The sequence below is a fragment of the Synchytrium microbalum genome (assembly GCF_006535985.1).
Source record: "Synchytrium microbalum strain JEL517 chromosome Unknown SmJEL517_scf0002, whole genome shotgun sequence".
Classification (NCBI taxonomy): domain Eukaryota; kingdom Fungi; phylum Chytridiomycota; class Chytridiomycetes; order Synchytriales; family Synchytriaceae; genus Synchytrium; species Synchytrium microbalum.
Genome location: NW_022158351.1, coordinates 327,395 through 341,545, shown reverse-complemented (window position 1 = coordinate 341,545; position 14,151 = coordinate 327,395). Strand labels below are relative to the sequence as shown.

Sequence of the window (14,151 nt, the reverse complement as noted above, 5' to 3'; positions counted from 1 at the left end):
TTTCCAACTACCAGCCCTTAACTATGACCAACCGTGTTATTCACTTTGCACCAACCGTGGGCTTCAATGCAACGACAAGCACCACCACACGGAATCGTGACTGCATATATACTGCCTGTAATACATATCTGATATGTCGCAAACGACTCCCTGGTAGATAGTTCTCGCATTTGACAAGCGCGATGGCCGTGATCTGGCAATTGTTTGCCGAGTCTACATCGCAATCGGTCTGGACTGCCACCATTTCCCGATTCCAAACTCAACTGACAAGTGTCATATCTTAGCACTGTACTTTGCACCCTTGTAAGCAAAAGAATTCACTTCATAGAATGGCAAGACACAATTCCATATAGTGAATCTTTGTGTGCGAAATATGAACTATATTGCATGCCACGCAATTTTCTCAAAACGTGACTTTGCATGTTCAGAGTCAGCCAGTTTCCTATAATACCGCACACCACTTGCATAAGCTACATATACAGAGCACTTTCTATTCGTCGTTCGCTAATGAAGGATGCTTTCGTCTTCGCTATTGTAGGAACGACAGGCGTCGGAAAGTCCAAACTCGCCATTGAGCTTGCTAAAGCTATAAACGGTGAAGTCATCAATGCTGATTCCATGCAAGTAAGCTAAGATCGTTCTATTGCAACTATTAGTTGTTTACTTGCTGCATCCTGTCAGATGCGAGTCCCATCAAACACCAATTTTTTTTCAAACCCAGGTTTATACAGGACTCGATACAGTCACAAACAAGATACCGGTACTTGAACGTGATGGAATACCGCATCATTTAATGGATTTTGTTGATTGGAATGAGGAGTATTCAGTCATTGACTTTTCAAAGGATGCCAACAATGTGGTAACTTGTAAAACTGAGCAAAGCTTTATTAGTTTCGTATGTTTTGACATCGCATTCATCTGCAAAATAGATCGCAGATATACATGGTAAAGGAAAACACCCAATTCTTGTAGGCGGAACCCATTACTACATGCAATCGCTACTTTGGAAGAATATGTTGATTGGTGATTCTACCGCTGCTAGTGATACAGAGTCAAAGAATGCAGCTCATCCGAGCCTTTCTGAAGAGTTACGTACACTCATCGAACCAACATTACGAACTCCTGAATCGGGACGAGAAACTGAACATGATGCTGAAATGTATCGAGTGCTTCAACGTGTCGATCCAGGTATTGCCTCTCGTTTTTGGATATATGAAATCCCGCTAATTTCAACCGTATCCATAGTGATGGGAGAACGATGGCACCCAAACGATACACGAAAAATCAGACGATCACTTGAAGTATATTACACTACAGCAACGAAACATAGTGAATGGCTCGAAACTCAACGTCAATCAAACATCGAATCCAACTGTAGTGAAGATAATGAAGAATCGGGAACAATGAGGTACCCATCGTGTGTGTTTTGGATTTACGCTCAACCGACAATCCTGGATCCACGACTTGATCATCGTGTAGACGCCATGATTAGTACGGGAGGCATGTTTGATGAGTTAAGAACTATGATGGATGCGTGGCAGGCTAAGAGGGAGAGTGATGGTGTGCCAGATTATACGCGTGGGATATTTCAAACTATTGGTATGTAGACATCGCAGAAATTCGTCGTTTTTTTGCTTGTCACTGACAGCACTTGGTTTTCTCATTCCAGGATTTAAAGAATTTCATGATTACTTGATGGCAACTTCGAATGCTGCAGATGCAGAAAAGTTGAAGGAAGATGGCATCACTGCAATGAAGATTGCAACAAGACAGTATGCACGTCGTCAAACAAACTGGATTAAGAATCGATTGGGACCACGAGTCTTCGACGAGAAGCGAAGAGGGAATCGGTTTGGGTTTTATGTTTTAGATGCTACTGGTATGTTGTGCGAGGATTGTTTCACAATGATTTGAATTTGAATGACTCAATTTTTTGGTACAATGCTAGATTTGAGTAAATGGGATGAAAATGTTGGTCGTACTGCTATCGACATTGCAAAGAGTTAAGTTGAGACGCTCAAGCTACATTCGCAGAAATCACTTTGTTCTTTCAACTGACCAAGAAGAAATGCTATATCACAGAATTTCTCGATCCTTCATCAGAGTTGCCTCCCAGCTCATCCCTGCTCTCCGAATTAATCCCACAAATCAACCCACAAGCATCACTCTCCGTCCACGAATGGAAGAAACACACGTGTGATGTGTGTGTTGATTCACATGGCCAGCCTCGTGTGTTGAATGGACCATTAGAATGGGAGAAGCATGTTGCAGGACGTCAACATAAGAAGAGAGTTGAATATGTTAGAAAGGATTTGGGCGCTTGGAAGCGGAGAGGTGATGTCGCTCCTGTTGTTGTTGGCGGTGTAAGTACTGAGGGTGGTGCTGGCAGTAGTAGCTTGGGAGAGAGTAGTGGTAGCGATGATGATCTTCCATTGTTTCCTCCAAGTACGTGACTGTCAGTGGGTGTGTAATAAAGCAAGAAGCTGAAAGACGTGTTATAACTTATTATCTGGTACGCATATTGTAAAATGTAAAAATACACGTAATTTTACGCGACATTCGTCTTGATAATTAAAAAAGACCTCCGATCTTTGTTGTTCTTCGACTTGCGTCAAGTCTGGGCTGTTATTGTTTTTGGTTGATAAGGATTTGACAAGCATCAATATAGCAAGTATGCCAGACCTATCGATCGCCACAAGAACCAAATCCGTGAGGACTCCATTCGAGAATGAGGTCCGGAATGAAGCTTGGTCGAATGTGGAATCGGCGAGTAATCCGAACGGTGTTCTTTGGTTGGGTAAGCTTACGGTATTGAAAAGCTACTGAAATGTAGTCAGCTCGCTAATTACCTGCGATTCCATACACAGCTACTGCCGAAAATCACTTCTCAGCCGACATCATCGCACAACGAGTTTGTCATTTGGAACTTTTGATTGCAAATCAAACACTCGAGCTGGGACATTGGAAAGCTGACACCTTCCTTTCTTTTCGCATAGTTGAACACATTCAGATCAGCAATAACGGAATCTGACTGCTTTTACCCTGCTGTTGAATGTGGGAGTTTGGAACTTCGCCAGGCCTTGTCGAGATTTATTGGAAGGCATTTTGAATCATATCAAGATATTGGGAATGATAATCTCGTGGTTACTTCTGGGGGTTGCACTTCTGTACGTATACATTCTTGTCAGGATGGTTTTTGCTGCTCTTCTGTCTGTTGTTTTGCATATGTCGCTTGCTGACACATACAGTGCAATAGCTCGTAGCCCTACTTGGAAAGGCAATCTGCAATTGCGGTGATGTCATGCTAGCTCCAACACCTGTATACAGGAGCTTCGAATCTATGCTTGCCTTTAGTACGTTTGTTTGTGACTACAACATCCACCATCACTTTTGTTTTTTGGCTTCCTTTGTAATAATATTTCGTTTATCAAGTAGCTGGAGCTCAACTGGTTGGCGTTCCACACGACCCATCATCTTCAAAACTGACACTATCGGTATCTGCATTTGAGCAAGTGCATCAAACGACTGCAAACGTGAAGGGAATCATATTGACGAATCCAAATAATCCGACTGCGTTGATTTACTCCAAGGATGAGATTGCGAATATCTTGAATTGGGCTGCTTCAAAAGGCTTGCATGTTATCGTGGATGAAGTGTATGGATTATCCACTTTCGGAGAATCTACGTTTGAGAGCATATTGTCGTTTCCGGGTCTTGATGATAAGTGAGTTTGTAAGTTTGGTTGGCACATCCTCTGACGTTTCTTCTCCTTTCTTCGCTTAACATTGAATCTGACAGTTCTTACTCACATGTAACGTTTCCTTCTATTTAGAGTACATTGGATTTGGTCTGCAACAAAAGACCTATGCTGTCCAGGTCTTCGAATGGGTGTCTTACACACACGCCATCCTCAAATACTCGCGATAATGAAACAATGGGCAGCATATACACCATTTGCTCCACTATCAGAACGTCTCATCGTACCACTACTAAACGACGATGAATGGATATCATCATTCATAGACCAAAACCGAAGCAACTTACGAAATGGTGCCAACCATGTCGGGCAATTGCTACAAAGTGCAGGGATACCATGCGTGATTCCAGAAGCTGGATTCTACGTATGGCTGGATCTAAGCATGTACTTGAAGAATCAGAGCTTCGAGGGGGAAAGGGTGTTGTGGAAGAGACTTGCATCGGGAGGTGTTATGCTGGTCAATGGTGAATCGTGTTTGGCTACACGCCCAGGATTCTTTAGAATGACTACCATGAAGCCTGAGGTTATGGATGTTGCCGTGAATCGTATAAAAGTGGTGCTGATGGCATACAGCAAGCTGTAATGACGTAATCACGGGTGTTATTTATATTAGAATTGGATGCTTATTCGTGCATGTTTTATATGATGCCAAAGGTACTGATATGCTGTCTCGAAGTCAACATTCGGCATGGTTTAGTATGGTTTCTATGATACAATGCCAGTCATCAGTCCGACAAATGAACAGGATCTTCATTTGACCAGCGAAGTTGAACGTGGCTGAATGCTTAAATCCATGCAATCTCGGTCTTTTCGGAAAATCTGGAACACTCCATCCCAATATGGTTAGCCACGAGTCTGTGACAAAGCGTGTGAATCTGGAGTGACAGACCAAAACTTTCTTCAACGGCCTGCCGAACGAACGTCAGGAAATTTTAAAGTTCATCTGTCCCGATTCCCATCGAGAACCATCTAACTATGTGGCTTGTGACCAACCTTAACAACTTGGATAATGCACAGTTATAAGCAAAATAAGCAAAAGGGCGATGTGAATTGAAATGAGTCAAATCTCCCGAATGCTGGGTTTTGTGTAGAGTTATGTCTCAAAGCAACGTTTGGCATATTAAAAGCATGGGAATCAATTTTGGAGCCATTCCTAGCGTCAATTGTAACATAGTTTTGGTTTTGCTGGCGACATACTGGGGTTCAACTCGCCCACAATTTCCAAGCAATCAAGAAATCCAAACGTCTGGTGGGTTGCGGTTTTTGCATAAACGAACGCGTTGTTATTGAACGACGTCATGAGGCGGTTTCCCTCAGTGTCGCATATAAGTTCAGGATCAGTATGGCACTTGTCTTCTATCTACTGCATACATCGTTCAATGGGTTCACAACACATTTTGAAATTCACGTGATTTTCCGTATTTGAGGGAATGAGAGACGCGTTCCTGACATTAAAGGAGCAATAATCATTCAATACGACACTTTTAACCATTGGGAACAGAAGTTCGCATAGAAATCGCAGCCGATCGCTCTTAAAAAGCGATCAACAGTGATTTGAATTTCACAATTTTATATTCAATCAACAAGTTCTTCAGGTTCTTCAGCTTATGGCTTAAACCACAAGTTTACCGTTCACGAGCACCTTTCGAATGATTGTCTCGCATAATCATTTTTTTTGGTTTGAACATATTACGCTGATCTAAGATAGAGAAGCGTTAAATATGTATAAGTGATAACATGTACCTCGTCTTTTCTCAGTTTTGGCTACTACTACTACCATCCTCCATCCCTGAAAACAACTCAAAACTCACCAGCTGGAATACAAACACAAGCGAATGATTTGCAGCAGCATTGTATGAGCAATACGTGGCAGCAGGTGTTGTTACATACTTGCATGCTTCTCCACTAGCAGCAAATCCAGTTGTGCCGTTTCCAACACAACATTCTGCCTGAGTAGATTTGACACAGAGTTCCCAGTAGTCGATAATCGTCTGTTTTTCAATACAGTCTTTGCAGTTTGGAGAGGTCAGAGCTGCGTTATAGCGCCAGAGTCAAATCCCCGAGGACACTTAAAAAACAATGTAATGTCCGACAGAAAGGGCGTAAACGTAAAAGTTTATGCAGAGGTCCGGTTATCAGAATTGAAAGTAAATTGAAGCATCTGCTCACCGTGATATTTGGATAAGCAAAACTCCATAAGCGTCAACCACAGAGAACAAGAATACAACAAGAGTGACAGAAAGCAACATCTCGTTCATAGATGATGAGAAGGAAGGGTAAAGCGAGTTCTTTTTTGATTGAGTACTGCTCAAGAAACGATCGTTTCTGTTTGCAGGATGCTTTTGCGCTTCCCAGGTCAAACGTCATGCTCTGAGGTGGTCAACAGTATGCGCAGGTATCCAAGAGACATCACTTATAATCCTAACTCTCAAATACAACTGTCAGGCACCACCCGCCCATTTTTAAGAACGGCATCATTCACGAGAAATCTGGCTTCTTTTTGTGAGGTTCTTGGATTTAGCTAGTCTTGTCTCGTGGATGGCTAGATCTTATGCTGTAAAATGCTGATCCATCTCCAGATTCTCGCATATTTCAACGAAACCCAAATGGCCGCAAATCAGGACAGACTGATGAGGAAGAACCATTCACCCAAAGAGCACCACCGGCAAGGCATTTAGACCAGCGCATCAGCATTCTGGCCTTGGTCAACATTTCTGTCTTTACTCACTGATGGAAGGATCCGGCAGGTTCTCATCGTTTCTGGAAATTTCGTGACTTTTCGAGTGTACCATCCAACACTATAAAACCGATGCAGCTTGCACAGCATTCTTACATACAAATACGACAATATCCCAAGCAAGCTCAAACAAGTTACTATAAACACTCTCACACACTCTACATCAAACAACAAAAACATTATAATGGTATGTTAATCTTAGCATTCGTCATGTGTGAATTGAAGTCATTTGCATCAAACCCTAGCACTCAGCAATACTAAACTTTCAACGTTTCTACTTAGGCCTTCTTTGTCCGTGACTTCTTCGAAGACCCATACTTTGCTCGCTCTCCATTGGAACTCTTCTCAATCTTGGAAGCTGCTACTCCTTCTCGACGAATCACTCAGGACTCATCCCCAAATGCTGCCTCAGACAAGGATAAGGACTCTGCTACCTCTGCTGGAACAGTCTCTCAACAACCGCAACAACGAGGTCTTGGAACTGCCATGAGGTCATTCAAGGCACCACGTATCGACGTGGAAGAGACCGACAAGGCATATATCATCAAAGCTGATTTGCCTGGATTGAAGAAGGAGGAAGTGCAAGTCCATTTGAAGGATGATATTTTGACTATTGAAGGGGAAAGGTATGTTTTACAACACTGGTTTTTGTTTTGGTGATTACTCTCATACTTAATCAATGATACTTACTATTCTTATCTTGCATAGACACGATGACCGAGAAGAAAAGACATCTACTCGTCATGTGGTTGAACGAAGCTTTGGTAAATTCGTACGAAGTATTCAACTTCCATCGGATGCAGATACCGAAAATGCTGCTGGAAGTGTTGAAGATGGTGTATTACGCATCTCATTTAACAAGAAACCTGCTCCAACTGAAACTCGAAAGCAAATTCCTATTGCTTAAGTAACATTGGAAGTAAAAAATGTAAATCAAATACTCATATCATCTATATAAAACAACCACTTACAAAATAAATTGAAATCAGCAACAATGAACACTTTGCGTACGGTTTGATCTTCAAGTTTTTTTTCAGTACCAGCCAGTGCCCAAAACACCTGGTATCAACGATAACGTCTGAAATACAACAATCGTGACGTGGTAAGACATTGAGATTGTTGGTAACACTGTGCGTTTATTTCGTAGCTGTCAAATAATATACACTCTAAATCAATCAACAAAATAAAAAGTATTAGCCAGCCACCATTTGTATCTGTTGACCCTTTGGAATGCAATTGCCATTTTATTCCTAAATGGAAGAAAACGGACACAGTGTCAGAAACCCCACCCAGCAAAAAGACTCTTTTCAATGTTTGCACTTACCTAATGACAATAGAGCAACAAACCCAGCAAACGGCAAAGCACAAAGATATATCAATGATAACGCCCTGGTAAAGGCATGCATGGTAGCAGCTTCGAGTTCTGGAGGAACAAAAGATGGATTTCTGATTGTTGTTGGATTCTGTGCAATCACTGACGGGTTCAGTAGGCCTGACGCATACCAATAAAGACCAATAGTTTGTTGTTGAAGGCTGTCGATGTGATGGCTTAAACAAGTTGAAACCCAAAAGTGCTTGAATCAGTCAGTTTCAGATTCAACACGCCAACAGTGTGGTTATAATGACACTCACCTAGACCCAACACGGCTCCAGTGGTTTCCCATAATTGATTGTTGGCTGTTACAATGGCTTGACAAAAAAGGAAATAAGCCAAAAACAATGAGATTGATTTCGTAAATTTCATATGGTCCACATTCACGTTATCAGCAAATGTTCAGATACGGCGGCTTGAGCAGCGATTACAGTAGTTTGAAGGGTCCTGTTATAAACAAGTAACCGACTTGAGCAGCCCTTGAAGTATTTTCGTCCAAAGTTGATATTAGGTAAGGACCAACAGCCGCAGCTAACTATGGTTTTCTTTTAGAATCAGCACAATGTAGGTAGAAACCAGACAATCCTTGCCTGTACATCCCGCAAGTACAAGTGCAGTATACTACGCAAAAAAACTCGTTACCTTTGCAGGAGCAAAGTTTAGCCCGTCTGAATTATTTTTTACATGGCCAGTAGCAGTGACAATAATCCCCGTCAAAATGCAGAAAGCAACCATACCCAGAATGAAGGGTAAATTAGAGATACCGGCCTGAGTAGCGCTCAATCCGTTTGTAGTTTCAAAGTCTAACGTGGAAAGAGAGGGTGAGAAAGAGAAATCTCACGAGACAACACATCCCAAGTACTTACACAATGGGATGTAATAAATCAAAGCAAAGAATGCCATGCCAGCGAAGGAAGTGTTGGCGTAGGTGAAGACCAGGTAACGGTTTCTGAATAAGGTCATTGTAATTACTGGATCAACAGCAACGCACATCTCGCACAAGATGAAGGCAATGACAAAGAGGAAGCCAAGGAAGAAGAGGATGATTACAATTGGACTGTTCCATGCCTACATGTGAAGAGGAGACAAAAAGGAAATAAGTTTTTTCTGAATTTCAGTGGTTGGAGCCGACAATCAGACAGCCACGTACGTAAATGGAACCACCAGATTGAAGAGGTACCAGCAAGAATACGACAACACCAACCAAGAAAATTGTACCTTTGAGAAAAGCAAGGGCATTGGCACTGACACTGAATTTATATTTTCGCAGCATTGTAACATCCTGTAAGTTATCAATATTATTCATTCTCTCGAGGTTCATTCCAGATACACATCACATAGTACAGTTCCAAAAAAAGGAGCTTTATACATGTTATGATATTATCTCTACATAACAGCACCAATTTCATCTTTAACAGTTGTCAAACCCTTTTGGCATCAAGTCTGGGACAACACTGTGTCGTCTTAGATCCCTTCCGCGAAGAGCAGCGTTGTAGCAATGCTCACAGACAAAGGCTCGCCCTTGGAGCGAGTGAGTCTTAAAATGACTTCGTAACAGTATGTCATTTCAAACTTTCTACAACATTCATCATGTCTTCGATACTGCTGCACATGATGTTGTTGACGATGTGGTTTACTGACGACGTGATGATAATGGATACAGCGCTGCCGTTGATACTACTTTCTCGGGCTGCATCAACTCTTCCTCCGGGCTCGAAAGGCGTGCTTGCTGTTTTTGGCGAGTCGTGACAGTAGAATTAAAAATTCTTGTTTGTTTTGTCGAATGCTAGAATCGGACTGGTCTTGTATCTTGGATGGCTTGCTTGGATATCAAAACGAGATTCTAATGCGGTCCTCATCTTAAGATTCGGTCACATTTCACCCAAACCAAAATGGCCGCAAATCAAGACACAGGGACGAGGAAACCAATCGACAGAAAAACGCGAAGATTGTGGCATCCAGATTGTCTTAACGGACATTATTCGTGTTACCTCGGTATCTCTCTCTTTAGTTATTGATAGAAGGGTTTGGCATGTTCTACAATTTTCTAGAATTTTCATGACTTTTCGAGTGTGCCTTGCAACACTATATAGTCAGACGAAACCTACAATGCATTCTATCATTCAGAAACATCCAAGACATACACTGGTTCAGCAAGCCCAACTAACTAAGTTACTATAAACACTTTCACACACTCTACATCCAACATCAAAAGCAAAATAATGGTACGTGAATGTTAGCACTCATCATCTATGAATTGAATTCGTTTGCTCGAACATCAACCACAATGATACTAAAATTTTCCACTCTCTTTGCTTAGGCCTTCTTTGTACGAGACTTTTTCGACGACCCATACTTTGCTCGCTCTCCGTTGGAACTCTTCTCCATCTTGGAAGCTGCTACTCCTTCTCGACGAATCACTCAGGACTCATCCCCAAATACTGCCTCAGATAAGGATAAGGACTCTGCTACCTCTGCTGGAACAGTCTCTCAACAACCGCAACAACGAGGACTTGGAACTGCCATGAGGTCATTCAAGGCACCACGTATCGACGTGGAAGAAACCGAAAAGGCATATATCATCAAAGCTGATTTGCCTGGATTGAAGAAGGAGGAAGTGCAAGTTCATTTGAAAGATGATATTTTGACTATTGAAGGGGAAAGGTATGTTTTACAACACTGGCTTTTGTTTTGGTGATAACTCTCATATTTAATCAATGATACTCACTTTTCTTATCTTGGATAGACACGATGACCGAGAAGAAAAGACATCTACTCGTCATGTGGTTGAACGAAGCTTTGGTAAATTCGTACGAAGCATTCAACTTCCATCGGATGCAGATACCGAAAATGCTGCTGGAAGTGTTGAAGATGGTGTATTACGCATCTCATTCAACAAGAAGGCTGCTCCATCTGAAACTCGAAAGCAAATTCCTATTGCTTAAGTCACGTTGAAGTAAAAATTGTAAATCAAATACTCATATCGTCTATATAAAACAAAAACTTACAAAATAAATTGAAATCAACAACAATGACCACTTTGCGTACCATTTGATCTTCAAGTTTTTCTCAGTACCAGTCAGTGCACATAACACCTGGTATCAATGAATACGCCTAAAATGCAACAATCGTGACGTGGTAAGACATCGAGATTGTTGGTAAATTGTGCGTTTATTTATCAAATAGTAATGTAGCTATCATATAATATACACTCTAAATGAATCAACAAAATAAAAAAAATCTTAGCCAGCCACCATTTGTACCTCTTGACCCTTTGGAATACGCTGCCATTTCATTCCTAAATGGAAGAAAACGGACAGTGTTAGAAACCCCACTCAGCAAAAAAACCCTTCTCGATGTTTGCATTTACCTAATGACAATAGAGCAGCAAACCCAGCAAACGGCAGAGCAGATAAATAAATCAGTGATAACGCCCTGTTAAAAGCATGTATCGTAGCAGCTTGTAACTCTGGCGGTACAAACATTGGATTCCTGATTGCAGCCGGATTCTGTGCAATGATTGATGGGTTGAGTAGGCCTGGAGCATCTTCACCAATGAATGTCAACAGTTTGTTGTTGAAGACAGTTGATGTGATTGCTAAGGTTGTGAACAGAGCGTGTTAGTTTTCAAATGATTCCTTTCAGTGGTACTGTAGGCGCATCTTGTTTTGCTTCTTACCGAGACCTAACACGGCTCCAGTAACTTGCCAGAATTGGTTGTTGGCTGTTACGATGGCCTAGGCGAAAAAAACCATCAGATCAACTTGGCAACGTGCAATCACTATTTCACCTTACCAGCAAGTCTTCAGATACGGCAGCTTGAGAAGCGATGATGGTAGTTTGAATGGTCAATCCTAGACCACATCCAGCGATAAGCAGGTAGCCTATTTGCGCAGCCCGTCCACTGTTCTCGTTCAAAGTGGATATCAAGTAGGCGCCAATAGCAGCAGCTGAAAAAAAAGATTAAAGACGGTTTATTGGTGCTAAGACCAAGAGATCATGCGCTTACTTGTACACCCGACTAGTCCTAGTGGAGTATACTATGAAAGGGAAATGCGACGTCAGACAAAAACAAAACCAGAAACTGTCCACAAATAGCGTACATGTCCGGTAGCAGTGACGAGAATTCCTGATACAATACTGAACACAACAACACCCAGGATGAAGGGCAATGTAGAGATACCAGCTTGAGTAGCACTCAATCCATTCGTAGTTTCAAAGTCTGGAAACACAAAAAGGGACAAATGTCTGGCGTGAATGACTACTCTAAGTAACAACACATCCCAAGTACTTACACAATGGTATGTAATAAATCAAAGCAAAGAATGCCATGCCAGCAAAGAGAGTGTTGGCGTAGGTGAAGACCAGATACCGGTTTCTGAACAAGCTCATTGGGATTACTGGATCAGCAGCTGCGTACATCTCCCACAAAATGAAGCCAATGACAAAGATGAAACCAAGCACGAAGAGGACAATAATAATTGGACTATTCCATGCCTATTGTTGATGAGGAGAAAAAAAAGCATTAGAACTGGTTGAATTATTTCAAGTGTGCGAACTGACATCAGCCATTAACATACGTAGATGGAACCACCAGATTGAAGAGGTACTAGCAGGAAAACGACAGCACAAACCAACAAGAATGTACCTGTGAGATAAATGAAGGTTATCAATACTTGGTTATCATCGTTTTTATTTCGCAGAAATAAAGTAGGTACCAATCCAGTCAATCTTCTTGAATTTCGACCATAGATCTCCACTTGGAGGAGGTAGTCTATATAAAGCAAGAAAGATTAGTTCTCCATGTTCTGATGACCAAAAACACCCATCGAAACAAATATGTTGAAGCCCTCACCTCAAAAACACAATAATGATCCCCATAGCAACAACGCCGATAGGCCCATTGATATAGAAGCACCAACGCCAACTGACATGGTCAGTAAGTGCTCCTCCAGCTAAAGGACCAATGACACTAGCAAGACCAAACACAGCTCCGATGACGCCTGATTTCAAGGAATCATTTTGTTAATCATCTGGATTGAACTTCCATAATCCAAACGCACATGTTAAATGTCTTACCAGAATACTGAGCACGCTCTCTGAGCGGTACCAGATCAGCAATAATGATGATACAGATGGAGAAAATACCTCCTCCACCTAGCATAAGCGAAGCGATGTTGGTCAATACAATATTCAAATCTTGACAATCAAATATGTTTCAGGGTTGCTGCCTTCATACATACCTAATCCAGCAATAGCTCGTCCAACAATTAGCACATCAAGACTCGGTGCTGCACCACATAACATGGAACCAGCCTCAAAGATTATGATTGCACCAAGGAAGGTGGCCTAATAAATAGAATAGACGGTTATGCGCATGCTCAAAATGCAGCGAAAGCGAGTGAAGCTCCTACTTTACGTCCGAAAACATCTGCCAGCTGTAACATGTTTGGCTCAAGTCAGTACCAGGTTCGTGCAGCTAAATTGTGTAAACCTGACGCATACCTTTCCGTACGATGGAATGAATGGTGTTGAAGTTAAGAAGTAGCCAGACTAGATGAGACGAAAGTTTAGCATCACAAAGACGTCCGGATGTGAATATTTTTGGGTTCAGTCACGTACTCCAACCCAAACGATTTTCTCTAAACCGTTGAATTCCGTAGCGATTGCAGGAATGGCGACGCTAAACGAAGAGAACGTAGGATTGAATAAGAGGTGGTCGAGTCACTGCGACTGATTTGAAATTCAAGGAAAAGTTCGTCTAACTTACGATATAATAGTTTGATCAAGAGCCGCGAGCAGCACAGCAGCAGCAAGAGACAACAAGATCATCACAAATCTATTCAAACAATGCATTGCATCAGTTACACCACCCGATGTGAAATCACGTTCATATAAACACCACCACAGATCGCGACTTACTCGAAACGAGTCAACTTTACAGCGACTTCAGCTTCATCATCTTCGATGTCCAATCCCTTTTCACCACCGCCATTTATCGGCACCTTCACGTTCGTGTCGTGATCGTCGTGCACCAATGTAGATTCAGTTGCGGAATGATCAAAGGGCAATTCAGGCGGTATTTGCTGATTCAGACCATTGTAGTCGGTTCCTGATGCCGTTTTAGCGAAATTCTCAGTGTGATGCATCGTCTTTGTGAGGTTTTAGTTGGTGATGGTGCGATTTGCTGATGTGTGAAAAGCGAAGGATTCAAAATATGGAATTAAAGTCTGCACAGACGGAGGAGCTGTCAAAGTCAGTAGATCAAGCGTTGGATCTATGTGA

The 14,151-nt window shown here is 41.9% G+C and overlaps 5 protein-coding genes across 5 annotated transcripts; 3 read left to right on the top strand and 2 right to left on the bottom strand.

Annotated features, from left to right (window-relative positions):
- Positions 1-507: 507 nt before the first annotated feature.
- On the top strand, positions 508-4,340 carry MOD5 (tRNA dimethylallyltransferase; the record flags this gene model as incomplete). Its single annotated transcript, XM_031166452.1, has 13 exons — positions 508-624; positions 722-859; positions 930-1,188; positions 1,246-1,599; positions 1,670-1,879; positions 1,949-2,002; positions 2,104-2,445; positions 2,669-2,797; positions 2,868-2,911; positions 2,997-3,167; positions 3,257-3,353; positions 3,433-3,724; positions 3,833-4,340. 13 exons carry the CDS (start codon positions 508-510, stop codon positions 4,338-4,340), a joined length of 2,715 nt encoding a protein of 904 aa, XP_031027421.1.
- A 2,338-nt stretch (positions 4,341-6,678) lies between these two features.
- Positions 6,679-7,401, top strand: SmJEL517_g00522 (uncharacterized protein; the record flags this gene model as incomplete). The annotated part of the gene is made up of 3 exons (XM_031166451.1): positions 6,679-6,681; positions 6,777-7,120; positions 7,203-7,401. 3 exons carry the CDS (start codon positions 6,679-6,681, stop codon positions 7,399-7,401), a joined length of 546 nt encoding a protein of 181 aa, XP_031027420.1.
- A 158-nt stretch (positions 7,402-7,559) lies between these two features.
- On the bottom strand, positions 7,560-8,829 carry SmJEL517_g00521 (uncharacterized protein; the record flags this gene model as incomplete). Its single annotated transcript, XM_031166450.1, has 7 exons — positions 7,560-7,744; positions 7,819-7,917; positions 7,998-8,042; positions 8,127-8,183; positions 8,332-8,401; positions 8,509-8,669; positions 8,733-8,829. The coding sequence occupies 7 exons, from the start codon at positions 8,827-8,829 to the stop codon at positions 7,560-7,562; spliced, it is 714 nt and encodes a 237-aa protein (XP_031027419.1).
- A 1,259-nt stretch (positions 8,830-10,088) lies between these two features.
- Positions 10,089-10,811, top strand: SmJEL517_g00520 (uncharacterized protein; the record flags this gene model as incomplete). Its single annotated transcript, XM_031166449.1, has 3 exons — positions 10,089-10,091; positions 10,187-10,530; positions 10,613-10,811. The coding sequence occupies 3 exons, from the start codon at positions 10,089-10,091 to the stop codon at positions 10,809-10,811; spliced, it is 546 nt and encodes a 181-aa protein (XP_031027418.1).
- Positions 10,812-11,108: 297 nt separating this feature from the next.
- SmJEL517_g00519 (uncharacterized protein) lies at positions 11,109-14,015 on the bottom strand (the record flags this gene model as incomplete). Its single annotated transcript, XM_031166448.1, has 17 exons — positions 11,109-11,164; positions 11,237-11,464; positions 11,546-11,603; positions 11,662-11,816; positions 11,876-11,906; positions 11,970-12,088; positions 12,162-12,363; positions 12,447-12,514; positions 12,585-12,640; positions 12,722-12,869; positions 12,946-13,023; positions 13,110-13,215; positions 13,281-13,304; positions 13,372-13,419; positions 13,489-13,549; positions 13,637-13,705; positions 13,789-14,015. 17 exons carry the CDS (start codon positions 14,013-14,015, stop codon positions 11,109-11,111), a joined length of 1,734 nt encoding a protein of 577 aa, XP_031027631.1.
- Between the last annotated feature and the right edge of the window lie 136 nt (positions 14,016-14,151).